General features: G+C 33.2%; 2 protein-coding genes across 3 annotated transcripts in view; one reads left to right on the forward strand and one right to left on the reverse strand.

Moving 5' to 3' along the window:
- LOC111045065 (ER degradation-enhancing alpha-mannosidase-like protein 1) overlaps positions 1–21,367 on the reverse strand; it is a 49,594-nt gene extending 28,227 nt beyond the window's left edge. For both annotated transcript variants that reach the window (XM_039442213.1, XM_039442212.1), the window contains exons 1-4: positions 20,653–21,367; positions 18,496–18,672; positions 11,127–11,298; positions 5,089–5,287 (exon numbers count right to left, since the gene is read on the reverse strand). In XM_039442213.1, the coding sequence (XP_039298147.1) occupies positions 5,089–5,287; positions 11,127–11,298; positions 18,496–18,672; positions 20,653–20,975 (871 nt within the window). In that variant the 5' untranslated portion in view covers positions 20,976–21,367. The remainder of the gene's footprint in view (positions 1–5,088; positions 5,288–11,126; positions 11,299–18,495; positions 18,673–20,652) is intronic.
- Positions 21,368–21,565: 198 nt separating this feature from the next.
- Positions 21,566–24,397, forward strand: LOC111045066 (transmembrane emp24 domain-containing protein). Its single transcript, XM_039442214.1, has 2 exons — positions 21,566–21,841; positions 24,120–24,397. The coding sequence occupies exons 1-2, from the start codon at positions 21,718–21,720 to the stop codon at positions 24,380–24,382; spliced, it is 387 nt and encodes a 128-aa protein (XP_039298148.1). The 5' UTR covers positions 21,566–21,717; the 3' UTR covers positions 24,383–24,397.
- The last annotated feature ends 2,688 nt before the right edge of the window (positions 24,398–27,085 follow it).

A 27,085-nucleotide genomic window follows, 5' to 3' on the forward strand; every position in this document is an offset into this window, starting at 1 on the left:
TATGAATAAAGTTGGGCATTTGCTTATACTTCTAAAATCTGGAGCATTTGCTTCATTTTCTATGAATAAACGTGAGAAAACCTTTAGCTCATGCTCATAAAAAAATAGTTTGAGCATTTCCTCAAAAGTAAAAGCTTTTGCTCAAAATTGTATGAATAAACTAGAGCATTTGCTCAACTTTTGAAGCAAATGCTTCAAAAAAGGTGAGTCTAGTCTAGAGCAGCTTATCACCTTTTGCTCATAGTAAAATGGCTCACCTAATTCGTATGAGGAAGAGGAAACTATACCAGCTACGATCACAACCAATAGTTGAGAACTATAAAACTCTTTTTAGATTCAACCATGATATATATCACCATTATTCCCTACTAAAGAATAAATACAAAAGCTACCTGTTATAAAGATAGCCATCACAAAATAGGAAATAGGCAGTTAAGAAGATGAGAGTGTAGACGATTATAAGAGAGCTATTGATATTACAAGAATATGCTGAAGATTATTATAGAGATGACATTTTTTCACGCTATTATTTTAAAATTCTAAACTCAACTAACCTAAAACTCTATTCATAAATAGAAAACAGAGCAGACGACGCAAACACAAGCGGTGCCCCCTACTTGCATATTTAGCGCTTCCGTGAGCTATAAAAACAAAGTGAGGCTTCAAAAGCGAATCAGCTGATGAAAAAAAAATCTTTAATACGTGAGCATTTGCTCCAGAGTTCAGGAGCATAAAGTAAGAGTATAAGGTGAAACTTATTCATATAAAAATGAGCAAATGCTTTTGCTCATGAGCAAAACCTTATGCTCCATGCTCTTGCTCATGAGCATTTGCTCTGGTTTTATTCATATGGGCCACTGCCTCAAATAAGACTCTCCAAGACAAGAGATAGCCATATTTTTCAACAAGCCAAAATTTATAACAATCTTTCTTTAGAAATTAGAGAGCTGTCAATCTATGAATTCAAACAAATTTTAAAAAATAAATTGACAAAGAGTGCGTACTATTCGGTAGATGAGTATTTTCAATGTTCAATATAATGAATGCTCATGATGCAACATGTACCTTTTCATTTTTGGTAAAACTGAATAACTTATTAATTATTATTAATATGAATTGTAGTTTGTTTCTGACTAAGACTAAGACAAATTGTTATTGTAATATTTTCATATATTATACAATTTCTATTATCATATGCTTAATTTTATATCATTATTTCTCTTTTATTTCACTATTGTTATTATTTCTTGACGTGCGCATACAATGTAAAGTTGTTATGGCAATAAAGAATCTTGAATCAGCTGATTCATATGGCTTTTATTGGTGAGGAGTTCCTGACGGAAGTTTCACCTCGCCTGAATACATCATTTGAGCCGTCAATGGGCCTTACGACTGTCATACTTCAACCGGGACCGACAGTTTAACGTGCACATCCGATAACATGTTAGTGACCTGATTAAAAACGTTTGGCTTTGAGCGGGTTTGAACCGGGATCTCTAGGTTGCTACGCAAGCACTCTATCTACTAGACCACGGATCACTCCGTCTACCAAACCTACCAATGCTTTTCCATTCGTCAGCTGGTCGCAATATTCATCTTACTTCAGCCGGGACCGACAGTTTAGCGTGTCCATCCGATAACACGTTAGTGACCTGATTAAAAACGTTTGGCTTTGATCGGGTTTGAACCGGGATCACAAGGTTGCTACGCAAGCACTCTATCTACTAGACCACGGATCACTCCGTCTACCAAATCTACCAATTCTTTTCAATTGGTCAGCTGGTCGCAATATTCATCATACTTCAGCCGGGACCGACACTTAACGTGCCCATCCGATAACACGTTAGTGACCTGATTAAAAACGTTTGGCTTTGATCGGGTTTGAACCGGGATCACAAGGTTGCTACGCAAGCACTCTATCTACTAGACCACGGATCACTCCGTCTACCAAATCTACCAATTCTTTTCAATTGGTCAGCTGGTCGCAATATTCATCATACTTCAGCCGGGACCGACAGTTTAGCGTGTCCATCCGATAACACGGTAGTGACCTGATTAAAAACGTTTGGCTTTGATCGGGTTTGAACCGGGATCACAAGGTTGCTACGCAAGCACTCTATCTACTAGACCACGGATCACTCCGTCTACCAAATCTACCAATTCTTTTCAATTGGTCAGCTGGTCGCAATATTAATCAATACATGCCAGCACGTAAAAACAAACAGGGATGTTTGTTTCTACCTTAGACCAGTTATAGAATAGACACGCCCCATACTGAAAGTCGATGAAGCCAAAATCTATTGCCATATCGCCCCATCGTGACATCACCATTGTATAGAAAACTTTTCTGTAGAGTTTGTTTACATTGTTTTCCATAGCAGATTATGTCTATTTAAGATGGAAGTGAATTATTAAAGAACTAAAATTATATAATTAAGAACTTATAATTAAATATTATATCATGCTGACGTCACGATGGGGCGATGTGGCAGTAGATAGGACGTGTCTATTCTATAACTGGTCTAAGGTTTCTACATGCCGCCGGTAATCACATGCCATTAAAGTGGCAAATAACCTTTTAGACAGGGAATGTAAACGGGACGTTGAAGAGGTGCTGCATGTTACCTGTCACCTGTTTATATTTTCTTCATTTCATTTCTATAAGGCTGGCCACTGACGATAGAACAAGCATGCACATACACAGTCGACTTACATGGTTATATCATCATAGGTTGTCATCAGCGAAAGGCTCCTATAGTGAGGTCCACGTTATAATGGCAGTGGAGAAAGATAGCAGAACAACGTTGCCGAACCTCTGTCTTGTCAATGCCTTCTATGGACGGCATGCACAACGAAATGCACTGTTGTTGGTTCACAAAGACGAATTAGACAAGGAGCGATTGGTCTACCTTCTGTAACCTTGGATTGATTGATTGATTGATTGAGTACTTTATTTATGTAGATTACAATATATACTGGCTTATACACTTGTATACAATAGCTTACAATACAGCAAAGTTATAGATGAATTTACATAATATAGACTAAGAAAATAACTATTGAACTGTATATTATATGAAAAAGCAATTTGTAATATAATAACTATGGATAATAATCATATTGTTATGCATCTACATAAATTGGCGGAGCTTTGGACATATCAATGTCCATTCTTTGGGAAGAATATTAAAAATATCCTCCCCACTAACTCTCTACCAAAAAATGGATTGAGTGGAATGAAAAATTGAATGGAATGAAAAATTGGATGGAGTGGAACTCTTATATGATGATAGGATCAAGCTGCTTGGCATGCTGATTGACAACGCACTCACTTGGAAGGTTCATGTGAATGCTGTAGTGAGAAAGGTGTTTGCAGGGATGCATCAAATAAAAAGGTTGAGGAGTTTTTTGCCGGTGGGAGTGAGGATGACTCTGGCCCAGGCGCTTATTCTTCCCCATTTCGATTATTGTTCAATGGTGTACAATGGTGTTTCTGGAGAGCTCAATGGCAGGCTTCAAAGGGCATTAAACTATGCTCTGCGATTTATTTTTTATGCTCGATGGAATGACCACGTAACACCCCTGTACAGAGAACTTGACTGGCTAAAATTAGAGCAGAGACGATTGTATTTCATACTATACCAAACCTACAAACTAATTGTGGGAGGTAGTGGTCCGGAATATTTGAGAGAAGGACTTGTACTTTTCACTGAGGTTCATCAGAGGGATCAGCGCTTCTTTCTTCAGATACCCCAAACACAGAACGGCAATTTTCGGAGCTTCGTTCTGTGATACGGCTTCTCGTGAATGGAATGCTCTGCCACTTTATATCATCCTTTCCCCATCCTTATCACTATTCCAAAAGAGAGTGCACCGACACCTAGCTCTTGCTTCTGGGTATTGACTTATGACTGAAAGCGAGGAGAAGTTGTATTTCATTTTTTATAATTACTTACTTATGAAATGTAGATAATGATTTTTGCATGGGTTCACGAACTGCATGACTTTTTTTTATTTTTTTTCCTTCTCATTTTTCTATCTTGTTTTTGTAGTAGTCTATATTAATTTTTACTGTGTTCATCTATTATAATTTTATTTTTACATTAATATTTATAGTTTATTCATGTACAGTGCTATTTTGTTTTGTATCACTATGGGTCTTGTTAGAATCTATAGAAATTGTCATATTGTATAAATAAATAAATATGGACGGTAGCTGATACAGGTTTATTGATGTAATATCAACTGTTCAGTCTCGTTTAAAATAATCAATTATATTTTATTAAGCAAGAAATTATAACTTTCAATAATTTCATAATGAATTTTCATGATTAAGATTAAATATTTTGTTAATTAATTATCAATTCTACATTGTTAAAAGACGATCTGGCAACAGAGCAAAGCGAGAAAGAGATAGCGCTATCTGCTTTGTTGAATGATAGACAAAGATAGCAATACCATTGTTAATCAAACACTGCCATTATAACGTGAACCTCACTATAACATAAAATAATCAACCTACAACAATAAATAAACCAATGAAAAGTCATAAATTATGATGGAAAAATAATTTAACCTCAAATAGAACAGCGAAGAAAAAATAAACAACAGAAATTGGAGATACAAAAACCTAACCTCAAAAAATTTTGCTGGAAGCCTTTCGCTGTGATGACACAACAATGTATGACTACATGTATCCACACATGTTCATCATGCATGTCCTACCGTTAGTGGCCAGTCTAAAAGCTGACATGAAACAAGTCATGTTTGTTATAAGTTTGTTATAACTTACATGAATTGAAATCAATATGGAAGCACTTTTGTATGAAATAAAAGCACGCATCTTTATTATTAACGAAATGATAAATTGGAAACAAGAAATCGAACAATCCATTTTCTAGGATAGGCATGAGAACAACTTCGTTGCCCAGCTGACTTTTTAACAGAGGGAGTCCAATGGTAGGAAGCATTCAAAAGGCACACCAGTGTTTAATGTTAAGTCGGGCCTAGGCCACAAACTCAAGTTCTGTCGTAAATTTGTCAAACTCTTTAATTAAATAAGGATGATAATTAGGGTAGTATAATTACCTAATAATCCGGTAGACTTAGCTCTACAGTTCCACAACGCTTTGGTAGCTCTTCTGGCATGACCCTCGTAAACAGGGTCTCCTAGTAAGTGACTTAGAACTCCCAATTCTATGAGTAATGAGCCGGCACCAGCTGGACAAGTCTCAGTAGAAGCGCCAGCCGTGTCTTCATCTTTTAAAAGTCCATAACGCAAGTTAACCTGAAATAAAAATCATACATTAAGATAATTTTCAATTGTTTATTATCAACTGAATTTATTTTTCAATTGACCAAAACCAGTATGAGATTGAAACTGCAGCCGTGTCTAAGGCCATGACGCAAGTTAACCTGTATTCAGAATTACATAAAAATTATCCACTGATATTATTTTCAATCGTTTATTATCAACTGAAATTATTTTTTCAATTGGCCAGGAATAGTATGAGATTGAAGCTCCAGCCGTGTTTACATTTTTTAAAAGTCCATGACGCAAGTTAACCTGTATTCACAATTACATAAAAATTATCCACTGATATTATTTTAAATCGTTTATTATCAACTGAAATTATCTTTTCAATTGGCCAAGAATAGTATGAGATTCAAGCTGCAGACGTGTTTACATTTTTTAAAAGTCCATGACGCAAGTTAACCTGTATTCACAATTACATAAAAATTATCCACTGATACTATTTTCAATAGTTTATTATCAACTGAAATAATTATATTTTCAATTGGCAAAGAATAGTATAAGATTGAAGCTCCAGCCGTGTTTACATTTTTTAAAGTCCATAAAGCAAGTTAACCTGCATTAAAATCATACATTGAGATTATTTTCAATCTTTCTATTATCAAATGAAATTAATATGCATTTTTCAATCAACTAAGTATGAGCATGAAAATAGAAACATTGAATGAATCGAATCGAATCAAGATGATTTTGGATAAAGAAGAGCTACAAAATTAATGTGATTGTGATATAAATATGTTTTATTAGATTTATAAAATAGAATTATAGTACCCTTGAAAATTAATAAAAAATACATTCATACATTTAAAAAAATATGTTTTATTGGATTCGATTACAAACTTTGATTATCAAATATTTTATGATAAGATTTATTGTTTATTTTTTCCAATCGGGAACTATGATTATTATGCTAACTAGATCGAATTAATAAAGCTATATCTTAATTATTTTGAGCTATTGGGAGCTAGTCAGTGTTCAATATTTTAATACAAGTAGATATAAGCACATATTCATTTAGATAAAAGCATTTTATTCGCCATTAAATACAATATAGTATAATTGGCTTCGTCATTGACATAGAAGATTAATTTCTCCATCAAGATAAATTTATAAAGATTAATAATTATCACCATCCAACAAGGTATATCAAGATTAATTATAAAGATTAATTATCACCATCCAACAAGGTATATCACAATCAAAGTATTTAACCAAGACTATAAAATAATGCTTTGTCATTTTTGCCACTGTGACTCAGTTATTCTGTATTTAAATTCTGATAACTTATTGGAGATAAGAAATTGATGATACTATAGTGAAGTCCACATTATAATGGCAATATTTGATAAACATTGGTGTTGCTATCCATGTCTATCATTCAACAAAGCCGATAGCGTTATCCTTTTCTAGCTTCGCAACGCTGCCAGATTTTCATCTACAAGAATGTATAAATAATCATTAATCTCATTTTATAAATAACCTCAACTATGAAAATTTATTATGTAATCATTGGAAAATATATTTCTTTGACGAATAATTCAATTCAGTTTATTTCCAAAAGAACATAATACACGAATAAGAAATACAATATACAACATATTTTGGAATCCCCCTACTAGACTATCCATCTGGGTGTAGGGGGGGGGAGTTCCACTTTATACATAATAAGCTTAATCTGCTCATAGAAGTAAATAATAGAGAATACACTTATATTGTACATGTATTATTAATATTATGATTATAAAATAGATAATACATTGTGCTGATGTATATTTAAGAATATGTATGAAGGAATAAGTATACTTAATACACTGATTGATTACTAGAATAAATAAAGAAGGAAAAACAATATTTTATTGAAGACCGCAGTGGCAGGGGTTCCAGAAATTCTCAGAAGAGAGAATGAAAAGAAAAAAGCATAAACCAGAAAGGCAAAACAGTCAAATCGGTTATATCAATGATAAAATAAATACCAATCAATTGTCTGGAAACCTTGAAGTCGTGTTGGTCACCAAGCATAACGAGATTGGAGTAGTTCTTCTGAAGCTTCCCAACAAATCTGGTACAGCCACCTGTCCACCCTCTTCCTAAATACTACCAAACTAAACGCTTCTGCTTCCCTAATCACCCCTGGCACATTTCTGTACAAGATATGGGCCAGGTATGAAGGATTTGTCAATTCAGAGCCGTGAGTCAGCTGAGGTATCTCAAAGCTGTAATTGGATCTGTGGCGAGTTGAGTAGCTATGGTTAACTGTTTCTCCCAGAAGTTCCGTTTTGTATTTTTTGATGTGGATCAACAAAGATTTAATAAAAAGCTGTCTAACATTCAGTACGGTAAATTTGATGAACAATTGTATTCTTAGGTATCTAAAGTCTCTCTATAAAATTGTTCTTATAATTGATCTTTGGGTGACTGCAAGAGGCTCAATGACTGAGGAGGAAGCCCCTCCCCAAGCTAGAATTCCATATAGTATTATAGATTGGACATAGGCAAAGTAAACTACTTTGCACTGACTTCTACCACACTTAGAACATTACTCAGCTCTGAAAATGCGTGAAGCAGCTAAAATATGACTTATAATTTTAAACAAGAACGAACAGTTCATATTACATCAGATATAGCAATATATCAGATATCCTCTATAGAAGAGAGCGATTTTGATTGAGTGGTCGCACTGATAAGCTATCTCTTGGATAAGTTAAGAATCATGCGCCTGGTACTCCCGTTGGAAAGGCAACCGCTTGAGCCAACTCCTCTGAATATGATTCATGGATTGTAAAATTGCTTTACGGTTGATCGGAACCCACCTAGAATTTTGTAGGTCCATACATCTCTCATTATCATCCGTCTCATTACCCACGCACAAGCTTAGATCTCATGTGGGCATCACCCTCAGAAAAAAGTACCATGTAAAGTAGTGGAAATCAAACAAAATCAAATAGCTTTTTATTCACAAAACATAACACATTTATAAAATTCATATACACATTTAACTAAGTTTGTAGTGTTTGACAACGTTTTAAGTCTATTCAATTACACATTTAACAGTGAATACTCTCCACAAAGACTTGAGTCTGTGAGTGAAGAGTGAGTTCTTTCAAGTTGATTGAAATTATGTTCTCATGTTTTGTACATATTATAGTTAAAACTATTGTAATTGAATCTACTAACATTCATCAGCAAATCAAGAATATAAATTGCACACAATGAAATTCCATACTGGTTATTAGTATATACAGACAAATATATAAATAGTAGCTTAAAGGCTATACTACTCATTATAAATGGCAAATTCACTATGAGATCAAGCTCTGAATAAGAAGGCGGATTGAATCAGTTGCTCTGCAGCATCCCTGCCAATTTTCTAATAACCATCTACTCAAATGTTGCTTGTAGGTGTTAATACTGTAATTTTCCAACTGTTTCAAATTATTGGGAACGTTTCGTTGACTCGTGGCTGGAGCTCAAGGCTTCTTTTTCCAGTCATGCCAAAAACTATTGTAATTTTATGATTATTTTTTTGTTTGTAAAAATATTTCTTGTATTTGGCAATAAATTCATTATTCATTCTATACAATATATGACATATGTATTTACTATTATTTTCAAAGCAGTTATGTAGGAGTCAGGGGATGAGCAATACCAAAGTTAATTAGATTAGAAGTATCACCATTTGTGACAAAGCCACATAGGCTTTCACAAGATAAATGAATTCAAAATTCAAAATGTTTTTATTGCCGTGAACAAATAGATGTATTGACAAAGTCATCAGGTAAAACATATACATATACATACATTTCACATAGGTACTCAAAACAGAGAAATACTATCACAGCCAACAGTCCCGCGTACTTAGTATCTTCACAGTTATATAAAGTCATATTTTTAATTGGCAATAACAATATTATAATAGAGGTCAAATATTAACATGAAATATCAGCTGCCAACATCTCCTCAATCGAATAAAAAGCCCTATTTTTGAATAGTTTGGAAATTGCGTACCTGAACGATTTCTAGTTTTTATCACGGATACTTTCAGGCAGTTTATTAAATAATTTTATACCGATATATACATACATATTTTGTGTTTTGGAAAGTCGTGCCCGTCCGGTATTTATTTGTTTACGCTCTCTTGTAAAGTGCTGATGTACATCGCATCTTAGATCAAATTGCCTCAGATTATCTTTGACAAATGTCAGAGCTTGCAGCATACAGGGCAGAGTCAATATGCCGTTTCTTTTAAAGAATGGCCTGCAGGAATCCATTCTACCAAGATTAAAAATGGTTCGCAGAGCTCTTTTCTGACACAAAAATATGTCACTGGCACCACTTGAATTGCCCTACAATAGGATGCCATACTGTAAATGAGAATGGAAAAGAGCAAAATATGCCATCAACGTTAAACCAGCACTAGTACACAATTTCAACCTCTTCAATAAGAATATTACTCTGGATAGGCGACTGCGCAGAGCTTCAGTGTGGGTAGTCCAAGTGAGTTTGGAATCAAGGTTAATCCCTAGTAGTTTTACTGATCTTTTTTCACAATTTCTACTTAAACCAAACAATATAGGTTCTATTTTGCTCTCGTTCACCATAAGCTTATTTGCAGAGAACCAAATATTGGCTCTGTTGGTCATAAATGTTGTGATAATTTTATTTATTTCAGAAGACTTATTTGAACACAGAAGCGCCGTGTCGTCTGCATAGAGAACAGTTTTATAAGGGATGTATGAGGGTAGATCATTCATATATACTATAAACAGGAAAGGACCCAGTACAGAGCCCTGAGGGACTCCTCCTGAGACCTTCTTACAATCAGATTTCTGCTCACCCATTTTCACATACTGGAATCTATCAGAGTGATATGATATAAAAAGTGACAACTCATTACCATTCAATCCATAGTAGTGCAGTTTTTCTATAAGTTGCTTGTGTGGGACAATATCAAAGGCTTTGCTAAGGTCCAAAAGCAGAGCACTAACCTCTTCACCATTTTCAAAGCCATCAATAATAAAAGACACAACGCTTTCAACTGCTTTAGTAGTGTTCAAATTACGTCTGAAAGCAAACTGCGCCGACTGAAACAATCTATTCTGCTCAAAATATTTCTCAATTTGAATTTTTATTGGCATTCCATTATCTTGGATATGACAGGTACCAGAGAAATTGGCCTATAATTATTAATGTTGTTCTTATCTCATTTTTATATAATGGTACAGTCACAGTGACTTTCAAGCAATCCGGATACACCCCTACTCCAAGAGCCCAATTTATAAGGAATGTTAAAGGTTCTATGATGGCATCTATAATTTTCCTCAAAACAAAATTGGATAATCCAAAAACATCCTCTGCCCTGGAATTATTAAGTCTTGAAACAATCGTACAAATAACGTCTGGTTCAACCACACACCACACAAACGGCTGTTGATTTGTCTGAGGCTTCAACCCAGATGCAGATAGAATATCAGTAGAACCAATATTGTTGCAATTACCACTCTTTACCGAAATCATATTAGAAATTCCTGCGAAAAAATCATTAAACTCTTTAGCAGATAAAGGTGGTTCAGATTGTGACTTATTCTTCGGCAGTCGCCCTGTTTCATCATTTATAACCCTCCAGGATCCTTTGCACATATTATTAGATTTCTATATAAAATCATCATTTGCCTTTCTCTTAGCCAAATCTATTTGATCTCTATAGAGCTGTTTCAATCTTCTATGACTTTCTAATAGTTCAGGATAATGGGGAATAAATGAGGAAGAGCCGTAAGAACACTCTATAAATACTAATTAAAAGATAATTGATTACCCTTGGATGCGGAATTCCAGTTGAGCTGTTTTCAAATGCGGGCAGCAGTCTTGAAGCAAGATCATGAGCTAAATGGAGAAGTTCACCTTTGTACCAACGTGGCGCTAGTTGACCAAACGGCTGATTTTTATCTGTGATTAATAGATGGGCGGACAGCAGAGCTCCAAGGACCCTTTAGAAAGGAAAGATGAGGATAAAATTAATTATGTAATATATTACAAAATTCTGGTGTGGTACACTCATACAACTTTCCTTGCTCATTGAACTGTAAGCCTCATTCTCAAACGAGAATAATTTAGGGGAATAACATAATGACGATTGGCGGTAACATATTTGATAGGGCTACTTGTAATATAAATATAAAGAAATAAAAAATCTCAGTACCCTTTTTTTGAAATATTTTATCACAATATGTTTCGGACATTTATGCCATTTTCAAGTAAAAAAAATGTCCGAAACATGTTGTGATGAAATATTTCAAAAAAGGGTACTGAGATTTTTATTTCTTTATATTTACTGTATATGTGTATATATAATTGTTTTCAGAGTTCTTTTTCCTTTGTGTAAATTGTGAAATTCGATGATTTTTTCTAAAGTCGTCAAAACAGCTTTTCTACAGATGAAATATCTCGATTATGCTCTACCTATTTACCTCATGCACGAGAAGGAGGTTACAAAGTCCATTTCTCTAGGATGGGGTGGACCCCCCATTAGTTTCTCAGGAAGGAGACTTATGCCAGTTGATAGAGCTGATAAATAACTATACAGGGTATGAATTTGAAAAAAATCGGTCAAGTCATTTTTGAGAAAATCAGCATTTGTACAATGCTAGGAAGCATGATACATCATACTATCATCATAATCCTGTCGGCTTCTATATTTTCATAAATAAATAAGAGTTATTTTTATGATTGAAGATTAAATAATATGATCAGGTTTGTTAGAAAAGTTTCCAGATTGAATAATTGAATAACAGTAAAAAGTAATAGTTGTTTCTGCAATGAATAATAAAATGAAACTGTTTAATGAAACAAGAAACCTTAAGTAGAATCTCACGGAACAAGTAGTATTTTTCTACTGAGCTGAATAAATAAACAGTTAGGCTTAAGGCTGTGTAAAGGCTAAAAATAAACTTTCTACTGCTGATATTTTTCAAAGTTTTTCGATTTGTATATCATCAAGTTATCAAAATGAAAAGTTTTCTCAGGAAAACATTTTTTTTCCGATCATTACTTTTTGAGATATGAGCGCCTTAAGTTTAAATTTTTGGTACAGAACATTTTAAATTCGGTACGATATAAATCCATGAGATTCAGAGGATAGATTCTTCATGGTATTGTTGATCTAGTAAAACAAAAATTTCCTGAAAATAACAATTTTTGAGAAAGTTATTCAATTTACCAAAAATAGCCAAAAAAAGTTATTTTTCATTTTGATAGCTTGATGATATACAAATCGAAAAACTTTGAAAAATATCAGCAGTAGAAAGTTTATTTTTAGCCTTTGCACAGCCTTAAGTAGACATGTGGAGAAACATTAATTAATAAGATAATTAGAACGCACAGATTTTGAGATTATTCAACACTTCTGAAAATTTTCAACAATCTGTTTCAATGTTGCAATAAAAATTATTCACATTTTTGCAGATGTTGATATTCACATAAACTCCCGGGTAATGCAAAGGACGATGATATTGATATGTGGCCTTCTGGCCTACAGCATAAGGTGGGTTCCGAGCCAACGGGAAGTGATTTTCAAACTCATAAATGAGTTAATTTATCAATAATGATTTAATTTAGCAGAGTCTACTTTAACGAGAGTAGCAGGCACATAATCTTATCTTATCTGAGTAATTACTCATCAGCGCGACCACGAGCTATTCGTTTAGTTCCAATTACAGTGCCTTGCATAGAGAATTTTAACGAAGTAAAAAGCACAAATATTTTATTTTCTAATGATATTTTTTATTTTTGCAAAACACAGAGAAGCGATGCTCATTTGTCATGTCTTTATTTCATCATGGACAAATTCGACATCTCTGAATACAGAGTTAATTTTATTGAAAATATTGACTAATGTATGAGTTGAAACTTACTTATGTAAGTATAAGAGTGTACGTATAGATATTGACTACTGTATATGATGAAACTTCGGCTGTTATTTAACTAGGTTTCCAAGGTTATTATTTCATCAGTCATTATTTAGAGCTCGCTAAACTTGGTTTGAATACACTAGAAGTCACAAGTGTAGCAATATCATTGAGCTCTATATGTCAATTCTCTATGTCAATGAGCTCTATTTCATGTCATGGCATTTAACAATCAACAATAATTTATTGTTGAAAAGTATCATTCTTTTCTGATGTTCTCAATTCAGTTCGTGAACAAACGATGTCATAGAATTAATTACACCTTACTTCTTCTACAGGTGGTCTATTAAATATTTTAAAACCATCAATATAATTTCATTACTTGATATTAAGTTGCTGAAGTTTTGAATGAAATTCTATACTAGTAGTTCCGTGAACAGTCGTCCTCACGCAGTATTCTCATCCACAAGTACCTGATTGAAACAATAGACCTTATGGAAATACAGCAATAGACTGGCTTCTCCACACATTTGTGTAATCACTTGTCAGCTGATTTATTATGAATAATTCTATAGTCTGATTTTTACTCTAATATTGGCGTATGAAGGAGGCTCTTTTATCCTTTTATATTATCCTTGAAATGCAAAATTTCCAAAAACCTTGTATATACGTCGACGCCCAATTAAAAAAGGAACATACCTGTCAAATTTCATGAAAATCTATTACGGCGTTTCGCCAAAAATGCCCAACATATATACATATAAACATTTAAACATTCAAACATTAAGAGAAATGCCAAACTGTCGACTTGAATCTTAGACTTCACTTCGCTCGGTCAACAATATACTCTATAGTACTTTGGTACTATAATATTTGGTATTTGAAATACCAAATATTTGAAACAGTATAGCTTAATGGATAGTTGCAGTAATAGTACAGAATATATTAATATAAAAATAAATAATATATACTATGAATAAATAATATAATGTATAATATATACAGAAAGCACGACAGCAGAGCTCCAAGGACCCTTTAGAAAGGAGAAATGAGGATAAAATTAGTTATTAAATATTATTACAAAAATGCAAATTATTTTATTTTGGATAAAGTTCAAAAATTATATTTTTTGTAAAATGATAACAAGTGATACATGTTTGTTACAGTTTTTATTGTACAGTTCTTTGTTACAGTATTATTGTAGGGCAAAGAGGGATTTGAAATATATAATGTATATAATATTGATAATTGTATTATTTATTATTATTAGTTTATGCTCTAGATGATTGAGTATTATTTTGTATGCATTTTTTGGCAATAAAGTTTATTATTATTATTTGTAAAGAAGACACATAAGTGGTAACCTGTTGTCTCCCTAAATGAATAAATGATTAAATGAATATATAGATTAATACAAAATCATTTAAAAATGTAATTGAAAACATTTGAATCTTTCATATTTCAGGATAAATAGAAATATATATTCAAATATAAACATATAAATACAGTATTTGTTTGTAATATTTCATATTTCAGGATAAACAGAAATGTATATTCAAATATAAACATATAAATACAGTATTTGATGTAATAGCACAATAATTATAATTAGTTGAAAAGGAAATATTTATATTATATTGGTTGCCACTATTACAGTCTCATCAGTTGAAAAAGGTAATAAAGCCACCGAAATATCCTGAAATTGTAAGTTTTCCAGTGCTTTCATTTGTGTCGTTTACAAATCAAATTTATTTCCATTCAAAATACATTTCACAAACATAAATATAAATTACAATTTTATGGAAAAATTAGCATTCACAAAGGAAGAATCTGAGCGCGGATGCGAGTTGTGCTATTTCATGAAACTAAAATACAATGTTTACTAGAAATTTAATTAGAAATTTGAAAACTAAAACGAAAGTAGTTTTATTAATCAATTACAGTTCACACGTTCCAGTCAATCAGTTTTGTCGTTTTATCATAATTCATCTGTGCCCTGTTTTCTGTATATACATCATTATTAAATAAAGTGTCTATTATGTGCTACACAATATAAATATATACAAATAAACTACAGTATTTGCCTTAATAGCACAATTTGGATAGTTGAAAAGATAATATTTATATTATATTGCCGCCTAAGTAGGGAAATGCAGCTTGGAGATATAAGGTTGAATCATTATGTTGGCCATGTGCCATGTAGAATGGTTAACACAAGATAGCAAAAGATAAGGCTGGATCCAATTTTCATGTCAGCACTGCCTTACAGTAATGATGGTGAATTAAAGGCTAAATTCTGAATTCCAATGTGTTCAAGGCAATTTTCATACTCAACATTTTTTAGATTTTACAATCTAGGAAAAATACGCTTTTAAGCTGGGGATTCCATTATTGCCTTACAGTAAATTGTAAGCTGAATATTCTGAATTCCAATGTGTTCTAAATTGAAGTAAATTTTCATTTCCAACATTTTTTAGATTTTACAATCCTGGAAAAGAACACTTTTCGGCTGGGGATTTCATTTTGTTACATTGAAACTAGGGGAATAAACTTTAAGTGAAGACATGCACTTTTCCAATGAATATCATGCAATAAGATAATATATTTATTGATAATTGTTACAAGGCTGTTGCCTATGGTAACATTTACAAAAATAGACAATATAAAATTAAATGAAACTTGAGAAAAAATAATTATTTACAGTTCCGTATTGGTATTAATCAATTACAAATATTGAAGATTATGAAAATTAGTATTAAATTATCTTTTCTTAAATGATTTTATGATCTTTTCTTATCAAATAGCTAATGATAGAATGGGTAATATTTAATGGAGAATGATACCTGCATAGGTTTAAAACCTGTGCGCAGGTATTTATTAAAAGATCAAAACAAAAACACAAGGAAAATTACAAACTAGTTGATATTATAGCTAACGTACTTGAAGCAAAATATTAGTAGAAACTTTCCAGAGCTGAGGTGAGAGAGAATATATAAAGAAGAGAGCAAGATATGAATTTAAAACAAGCGTTAGACTAGATGAACAACAAAGTTAACATATTAATTGAAAAGTTATGTTTATGTTAATGGTTTTGCAATTAATTTGCAATTTAAAAAAAAAAAAAACCAACGATGACAATTATATTTATTTACACTACGGTGCTACTGTACTATGATATTATTAACGAATTAACTGAATAACTAAAATCAAAGAGAAATGAAAAGGCATACTACAAAACTAAACAAACAAATAAATTGATGATAAGTTATTCAAGCAATCAAATAGGTGCCAACTGTTTTTAATTGTAAGCAAGTAGCTCAAGATCTTTAGATTCAAGACTAGGGACACTATTGTAACAGGAGTTCGCTAAGCTTATATTCAAGTATGTATTTGATCATTTTTCCCCCTTTACCGACATCAAATTCAAATTCTTTACCCAAAATACTATCCCATATTTGACTAAGCTCTTAAAATATCCTCTGTACACGTCCAATAAGACACTCAGACTGCATGTGTCTTTCAATACATTTATGGCATAAGATGCAGAATTGAGTTTCTTTAAAAGATGCTGTATGTGGGTATTCCATGACAGGGACTCATCTATAGTAACTCCTAGAAATTTTGTATCTGTGCCGACAGAAATATTGTGATTATATGATTTATATATGTATATATGATTATATATGATTTATTGTGATTATATATTGTGATTATATTATATATATTGAGAGTAATATTGAGCAGGGAGCTCAAAACCATTTAAAGGATTCATAGTCCGTGACGATAGAACAAAGTTCATTGCGGTCGTTTTAGAAGAATTGAGAATAAGGCCATTTGCTTTGAACCAAAGGTTACAGTTGTCTAATTCTGTGCTTAAATTAGAGAGGAGAGAGTGTTGAGTATCGCCCTTTACTAGCAGTGAGACATCGTCCGCATACAAGCATATTTTGGATTGGACATTCATTTCAATATTCAAGAAGTCTCGAGGAAGACTGTTCATTAATTTATTTGATACAAATTATAATTTATTAGAATGGAATAAAAATTATCAAGTACCCTTTTGAAATGTTCTATTTATTTACCTAAACATGTTACGACTATCCATAGCCATTTTCAAGAGTAACAGAGAAATTTGTTCAAATCTATAGATAGTAATTATTGGAAGGGGTAATTCTTAGTAACTGAAATTTGTACATACGGTACGTTTGATTTATAAAATATTTCTATCTTCACATCATGTGGAGACATCTGTTGACATTATTTACATTGCTATATATATATTCTATAACTTAATTGTATTTATTCATCAATTTCTATGTATATGAAATGGGTGGTTAATGCATCATAATCTATAAAATATCCTTCACTGTGTTATCTGTTGACATTATCAACATTGCTATAATTATACAGAGTGATTCAAGAAGGGCTTTACAACTTTGAAAATCCATATAAATCTTATTAGACAAGGTACAGAGCTGGTTTTGTTTTTCTCGCGTAGTCCGCTAGTGCCTGGTCGCGCCGCACGAGCGCTAGCGGCAATTACGTCAAAGATGGCTGCCTTCACTGGACCCAAGCGTGCTAGCTGTGTGTTTTGGTTTGAAAAACGGCATAGTGTACCTTGATATGTTGCAACAATTTTTGATACCACAGATCAATGAGGATGGCCGAGAACAAAATGTTTTCTTTATGCGAGATGGCGCACCACCACACTATCTGACTGACGTCCGGGATTTTCTTAATGACCGCTTTCTAAATCAGTGGATTGACCGTAATGCGCCAATTGCATGGCTCCCTCGTTCCCCAGACTAACACCGCTGGAGTTTTTCTTGTAGGGTTTCATAAAAAATATGGTATAGGTACCTCCTTTGCCAGCCACTCTACCTGAACTTAGAGCAAGGATTTGCACTGCTGTTGAGCAAGTTACACCTGAAATGCTAGTGCGAGTCTGGGAAGAAATCGACTATCGATGGGATGTCTGCAAGAATAACCAACGGAAGTCACATAGAAAATCTTTAGTTTAGAGTAAAAAAACTTGAAGTGTTTTCCTTTAAAACAACACCAAAACCAGCTCTGTACCTTGTTTAATAAGATTTATATGAATTTTCAAAGTTGTAAAGTCCTTCTGAATCACCCGGTATATTCTATGACTTGATATAAAGTATATTGTGCTTTATATGAGTGATTAATACAATCGTATCCAAGTTACGGTAAGTGATTGATCAACAATCCAAACTGAACAAGTTTTAAAAGTTTTAACAGTTTTAACATATTAAATCTCACCTTATGTTCACTTCAAAGACTTGAACGAAATTGTCCTTGTCGAAATTGACTCGGTCAACAACAAGCCTCACAGCATTTTGGAATTCGGTAACATTGCCCATAATCGCCAGAGTGTCCAGGGCATCAATTAGAGTGAGACAGTAATCGCCAAGTATATCATTGATGTTTATGTTCAGCCTGTAAACAAAAGTGACATAATATAACCTTGGTAGTAGCTTCAACTCTGAATACAATACAATATCAGCAAGAAGTCTTTCTCCTTTTATTCATGCATTTAAAATTAGTTGAAGTGATATTCATTCCTGCTTGCAAACGTGGAGTATTGTATACTTCCAGCAGGTAGTATTTTTTATTCCAATTCACAAATTTACCGTATTTCTAATAAAACATACCAGTATCTATTTTATTAATCTTCCATTAATTATTTTTTATCTTACTGAGCTGTGTGTTTTTGTTTTTCTTATTGATTCTGATTGTGAATATTGTGAGTTTGAATAAATAAAAAAAATTGAAAGTCTTTGAGCGCTTAAGCCGGGTTTTCGTTTGTGAGTAAATGCCGTCATCGACCACGACAGGGTGAGGATCTCAGATTGGGTGGATTTCAAATTGTATAGATAAACCTAAAAGATTATGTTCAATCATGTTTTAATGGGGGTTCTCGAGTTTATACTTTCAAATGACAATATGTGGATATTATTAGAAATGTTTTTATTCTTGAATAATAAACACAAATAATGAAAAATTATGTGATCAGCTGTTTTAGCACACTTGAAATTTGGACAATATGAATGTCAACAATGCTTGCCGTCGTCGACTGCGGAAATTTACGCATAAACGAAAATGCACCTTTAGAAGGAAACATACACACCTAATTATAATGCATTACTTCTATAGTGAGGTCCACGTTATAATGGCAGTGTAGGAAGGTAGGAAAAAAGGGTTGCCAGATCTCAGCCTTGAGGTATATCTGATAAATTTAACTGTTCATTATTGTTGAAAATAGTTAATCATATTTTATTTGTCAAGGAAATATATTTTTTAAAGATGTAATAATAAATTTTCATGATTGAGATTAAATATTTTGTCAATTTTTTATTGAGATTGAATTAATTAATTATATTTCTACATTGCTAAAAACCGATCTGGCAACGTTGTGGAGCTAGAAAAGGAGAGCAGTATTCAGCTGTATTAGTTGGTAAAGAAAAATTATATATAAAATTATCCTATGTATCTTCAATCTTCAATTCGTAGGAACATTAGCCAGCCAGATGCACTGGGTAGGTCATCACGTCAATATACATAGTTCACACATAAGTTTTTGACAACACTGTCACGTCAAAAATTAAAACCATAATGACATAGAATGGCTAAACACGGTGATGACTAAGACTAAAAATCCTATAGACTCCTGAAAAAATTCACTCAAGGAGTAGTATGGTCTAGCACGCAGCCAGGACTTGAGTCTCCTCTCAAACTTATTGTCACTCAAATAACGCACAAATGGTGGTAGCATGTTGAACATTTCAAGAGCGATATTGGGATAACAGTTCTGAGCCTTACTTTCGAGAACATTTCGAAGTGAATAGGTACTCTCAGATTCCTTGTCAGATTGGTATTACTAATACCAACCAGGGAAGCAAAGATAAACTGACTAAAAACTGTAAGAATCCCAAGTCTGACGAAGAGTGGCCTACAGTGCTCCAAATGACCGCTGGATGATAATATCCGAGATGCTTTTTTTCCTGTAGCAGAAGAATACTCTCACAGTGTGAAGAGTGTCCCCACAGCAGTATACCATAGATAATGTGGCTATTGAACAGTGAATAGAACCTCAATCTTCTCAACAGGTAGACTACGTAGGCTACGTTGGGTTAAAGGTAATATTTCATAGACAGGTGAGGGGTATTCTTGATTTTGAGGATATGCAACCTACCAAAACTGTTAGGCCTACATCAATATTTCATAAAATATAAAAATAAGGCTCATTCGATAGTGAAATATCGGTTTATAAGGATTTGACGGTTATTGAGTTGAGTTACTATCAGTTGTACAATGGAAACCTTATCTTATAGATAGTTTAAAAATGTCTTTACGAATATTATTCCATTGCAAATAGATACAACCAGATTTGAGATTTAAGAATTGAGTTATACTCACGGATCATCATAATCAGGTCCTCTGCCACAGCACAAAATTGGGTTCAGTTCATCCATTGGAAAAGCATGTTTCATGTAATTATTGTAACCAAAGTAAAACATTTCTCTAGCATCATCTACCATTTTCAAACGAAGCTTTTCTGGGAATGTACCGTACTTTATTTCAAGTTCATCCATAGGTTGATCGGGTCTGAATATATTAAAAGTTCTATGGTGTGTCTCATTTGGTCTAAGTAAACTACTATTACTTAGACCACAATTTCTGCTAACTATCAGTAAATAGCACATGTAAATACCTATCAAAGAGAACTCTGGAGATGACATATTGTGAGTTAACTGGCAACATAAATATCTTGAGACTAGAAGGTGATGGACTCTGAATTCACTGAACCTTATGGTGCAATCAACAAGTACTTCGATGATATTTGAAAGCAACAATATTGCCTCTTTCAAATTAAGATAAACCAAACAAACCCCCCCACCACCAATTCTATTGTTATCAGTTACCAAAATCACATAACTCGGGAGTTTCACAGTGTTCACAAGACAATCGATGGTACGCAAATGGATTGAATTTGAAGCAGCAGGCAGCAATTTTATTAATAAAAAATTTAAAACCTTATTACGACACAGTACCGTACTTAGCCTATAATTGTTGCAGAAAGAGGTAAATGACAATAATTGAGCTGAACACTTGTTCCAAAACCAAACCAAACCTCAATAGCATAGAAAGATTAACAGCTGGTTATAAACTGAGTCAGATAATTTTTTTCAATGAATAATTGAAGAGTAATTCATCATATAAGATATCTGAAAAAATTACAAAATGATTCAGATTATTATATTTCACTCACAATAACTTGATTCAATTGATATATATTTTTTTCTATACAAACTACTCTTTTGATCTACACCTCTATGGTCGGACAGCTGACTAACAACAACTACCGTCTGTTGAGGTGTCGTGTCAAATTGAGTTGGCCGATTATTACAGAATTCCAATATTTTATGTTAATACTGTTTTTTCTAGAATTAATGTTATTATTAATCACTATTTCCTAATATAATGCTGTTCATATATTTCATTTTTGCTCTTTCCTTTATTCAAAAAATCTCAGCATATTTCATCACTGTTGATGCTCATGCTGAAGAATGCTTCTTCGAGAGAGCAGAAATGGGAACTAAACTTGGTTAGTACTATTTAATTTAAGTTATTATAATTGCTTATGACTGAAAGTGATTATATTCAATCATTCTTATTTTAAATTTCGCATTCTTGAGTCTTCATAGCGCTCCATTTGTCGTAAATATATGTAATTAATGAGCCATCTGTATTTTAGGTTAGGGGTGGCCAGGTAACACGTTGTAAACTTGGTTGTTGATAGGTTCATGAAATTCCTGACTAAAGATACAGTTCCAAATAATAACTATCAATTCTTTGAATTGATTTCGGTGTCTGCTGTCCACTCTTTTTGTATTTTGAGAGATTGAAATGTGCTTTTATGGTGGCTCCACGTCACGTCAGGCTCTCTCTCAAATTACCTATCGTATAGAAACTACTCCTATAGCATTGGCTTGACCTGGATTAGTTGGACACTTTACTTCTGAACATTGCTTAGCTTTTCATGTACTCTCTGATACGTCGAGGATTTTCAACTGAAATGTTGTCCATAGACCTAATAATATAACCTTACCAACGCAGCACGATGGCTTCTCTGTAATTAAAAAATACCGAACTATTTTCATGTTCCCACTTACTATAGTTCCCAGTACCCCTAGGACAGTCATTCTTTCGCAAAATCCCAAGTCAATATTTTAAAAGCATGTCCCTAACTCATACCGCCCAACTCTCGCTATAGTGAGGTCCACGTTATAATGGCAGTGTGTGATTTGCAATGGTGTTGCTATCCTTGTCTATCGTTCAACAAAGCAGATGGCGCTATCTCTTTCACGCATTGCGATGTTGCCACATCGTTTATCAACAATGTAGATATTCAACTAATTGACAAAATATTTAATCTCAATCATGAAAATTTATTATTAGATCTTTAAAAAAAAATACATTTCCTTGACAAATAAAATATGATCAACTATGTTCAACAATAATGAACAGTTCATTCATCAGATATACCAGTATCAGCTGGGTGGCAAGGCTGAGATCTGGCAACCCTTTTCTCCTATCTTCCTACACTGCCATTATAACGTGGACCTCACTATAGCTAACCTGCCTGTATGGAAGATATAATAATACATGCCACCACTTGCTAGTTTTAAAAATTTACAATCTTCATAACATACAAGAACTCTTCAACCAAATTATAATTTGAAAGTCACTAACTGTGTTTCAGAGGATATTTATATTCCCATATTGTCACCCAATGCTTCTATAGTGCGGTCCACGTTATAATTACAGTATTTGATCAACTTCGGTTTTGCTATCCTTGTCTATCATTCGACAAAGCCGGTGGTACTATCCTTTTCTAGGTCCACAACGATGACAATTATGTTTTTGACGGTGTAGAAATATAATTAATTAATGCAGAGAATTGGCATCGCTATTCTTCTATCTTTATCCACTGCCATTATAACGTGGACCACACTATAGACGTATACTCTAATGCTCTAATTACATTGGGTCGAGCGAGTCACGTGGTATTAGCTCTTATTGCGGTCATTACACTAGGGTCGCCATATTTTGACAGCCGGCTGGTGTCTCACTCGGGTCGCCAACCAGGCCACCAATCTTGGTGTCTCACTGGTGTCTGAACTTTCTTTACGCGCACGGCCGTCAATGGTGACCCACTGGTGACCTAATGTACATTGGAATACATTGCACTCCCTATCTTATACGTATTACACCTATTCGGAAGTTATATCAAATAGAGTATAGTTTCCTTGAGCATTAAAAAGTATTAAATATATGTGGAAAAATGTTGTTGCAAGAGGGTTTTGATATGAGGAAAAAATATAGTCTTTTGAAGGTTGAATGGTACAGACGACTGTTTAGTTTCAATTCCTTATTTTTATTCTTTATTATTACATATTTCATTTCTTATTAACTTGGTCTACGTACCTCTGAATTGACCCTTTCGAGTTTAAAATGAGATATGACTACACGTAGTTACAACATATATTGGCTTATACCACAGAGTAAAGAAAATCTTATTCATAATACATTTGCTTATACATTTATGCATAATAACTAACAGTTTTGTAATAGCAGAGTTATTCATCAATTTTGTATTTTATCACGAACTGAGATTATTAATTCACTTGAATAATATTCAAAAATTAACGACTAGCAGTCTATTATTCGAAGCATTTATGTTTAGGTTGTCTGAATGAATAACTTTCAAACCTAAAAGCTTTGAAAAATTGTCGTTAGTTTTTTTTAAATATAAAGTGAATCGTTACAGCTTTGCATTGATTATTGTATGTATTTTTAAATATGATTATTTCACTTTTTAGGCCTTATGTTTGAAATATCGGAAGGAGGGTTCCTGGACATTGACTTCAAAATTTTGGGACCTGATAATAATATAATTCATAAAGGTGAACGAGAAACTAGTGGAAAGTACACATTTGCAGCCAATGCTAATGGTATCTACACTTATTGCTTCAGCAATAAGATGTCAACCATGACCCCCAAGGTTGTAATGTTCAATATGGATGTGGGAGAGGCAAGAAAGGAAGAAACAAAAGAAGAAGGTAACGAATTACATGATAAATAATTTAATGATTATTAACCTTCCGGTAGTCGCGCCCTACTCAATCACACGAGCAGTCGCGTGTTGTATTTTGTACAACATCCAATGTTTCATGTGTTAGGTACTCTGTTTACTGTCAAAACATATTAATTAATTGTATAATTACTTTTCCCATCTTCTTGGATTATTTTACGTCTATGAACATTTGTATGATTACTATTTCATAGCCCAATAAGGTACATCAAACAAAACCATCAATTCTGTGTTATTGGTTCGTTTACAGTCCCCGTATACAGTCTTTCCCTATCTTATGCACAGTGCTACTTATGCACTGTCGCGACTTAATGGCACCTAAAGACTGAACCATTGCTCGGTTGATACTGCAACTCAGTGGAGTGATGGAGGGAAAGTTTTGGAATGCATAGGTGGCTCATTCACTTACACCACCCCATTCAATAGTTTTGTGCAGCAAAAAAACTGACACTGTTGTACTTTTTACAGCAGCGCGACTGCCGGAAGATTAAATTAATAATAAACTCGAATTATTTAATAACATAAAATGTATGGGTAAAAAAACCTGTTATACATTCTATCTACACAGCGAATCAATCACATACAAGGGAGATGCAGATTGAGATTCTTCATGAACAAAATAGATAGTCTGCTTTTATCGATCAATGAAAACTAATATTAAAGTCATATTTCTTTCTAGATCTAGAGATAATAGATCTCAATCAAAATTAATAGAACATTAAAGTTGAGTTAGAGCTTTAGTTCATAACTTGAAAAAAGTAAAGTTAGTTAACTCAAATGCAGGGAAGATTCTGAAATTTATAAGAATCGTAGTTATGGAATGGGACGTCAAAACAAATATATCAATTTGAAAACATTTCATACTTCAACTGATAAAATACCAATTTTTAACGTTCAAGTGAATTTTAAACTTGAAGTCATAGGAAATTACATAATTTTTTACATTTACTAGCATAGAAAGACCGAGAATAAGGTGGGAAGATGAAGTGAGAGACGATCTTCAAAAAATGGGATGTAGAGGATGGAGACATATGACTGAAGACCGAGAAACGTGGAGAGCTGTAGTGGTGGCGGCCAAAGCTCATATTGGCTGTAGTGCTAAAAAAGAAAAAAAACTAGCATAGAAAATTTTATAATCATTCATATTAACTAGCATTTCAACCACTTTGTCTAATCAGGGGAAAACGAATCTTAGAAAACCAAAACAAAATGATTTCATTCTAATGTTAAAGATAATATGATAAGGATGCACTTTCAATTCTCATTTTTTGCTAGTTTCATTTCACCGCCAACTTTGGGCGATATTGTTTTCTGGGCTTTATTATTAAAGTTGATGAATTAATTACATTGTAAATTATAATAATGTGAATTACCATACACTTTCTATTGTATTGAAGATGATATAAATTAATAATAATAATAATAATAATAATATATTTATTACCATTTGGTTCACAACAAACATTGGTCATCGTCACAAGTATACAAAATAATACAAAATAATTAACAATACAAAAGTCTACACAGCTAAAACACAATTACATCTAAAATTTACTTATTAAACAAGATTACATACCAAGTATACACAGCCTAAACATACACAATAGTAACAGATTTACATAGACTGTGAAATTTTATAAAATTCAGGTACCTTGTAAAGTCCACCTCTTATTAGGCCTTTCCTAACTCTATCTTTATATTGGGTGGCATCTAGGTCTCTTACCAATGACGGAAGGGCATTATAAAATCTGAGAGATTGGGCCCTGAAACTTCTCAATGATGCGCTGGAAGAGCACCATTCGACACCTATATTACTTGCCCCTCTTGTATTGTATGTATGCCTATCAGAGTTGAGGATAAATTTATCCAGGTTCTTTTTGACATAACACAGACATTCCAGGACATACATAGAAGGAAGAGTCAGAATTTTATTCTCAATAAACAATGGTCTACAATGACTACGTGGCTCTTCATTGTTTAATATTCTAATGGCTCTCTTCTGTAGCAGGAAAAGTTTACCAGCCAAAGGACTATTTCCCCACAAAATTATACCATAGGCTAGGTGACTGTGGATAATCGCAAAGTAAACTGTTTTCAAGACCTCTATTGTCACACTTCCAGCCAACCTTCTCAACATAAAAAGCCCTCTTAGTACTCTATTATATATATTTCCTATATGGGTATTCCATTTAAGATTAGATTGCAAAAACACTCCGAGGAACTGGGTAGATTCAATGTTTGGCTGTTGTAATTCATTATTATTAAACGAAAATCTAAAGTCAAATGCTCTAAACAACCTCGAATACTTTTGCTATTGCAAATATTGACCACAGGGTGAACAGCTATAGTGAGGTCCACGTTATAATGACAGTGTTTAAATAGCAATTGTATTGCTATCCTTGTCTATCATTCAACAAAGCGGTTAGCGCTATCTTTTTCTTGCTTTGCTCTGTTGCCAGATCGTCTTTTAACAATGTAGAATTAATAATTTATTAACAAAATATTTTATCTTAATTATGAAAATTCATTATGAAATATATAGTTTCTTGTTCAATAAAATATAATTGATTACCGTAATTTAAACGAGAATGAACAGTTGTTGATGTTACATCAATAAACCTGTATCTGCTACCGTCTATGGAAGGTTTTTTTTATTCTAGCTTTGTAGGCTCAAACTGTGAGGAGAAGACTTGG

This window comes from Nilaparvata lugens, chromosome X, assembly GCF_014356525.2.
Source record: "Nilaparvata lugens isolate BPH chromosome X, ASM1435652v1, whole genome shotgun sequence".
NCBI lineage: Eukaryota > Metazoa > Arthropoda > Insecta > Hemiptera > Delphacidae > Nilaparvata > Nilaparvata lugens.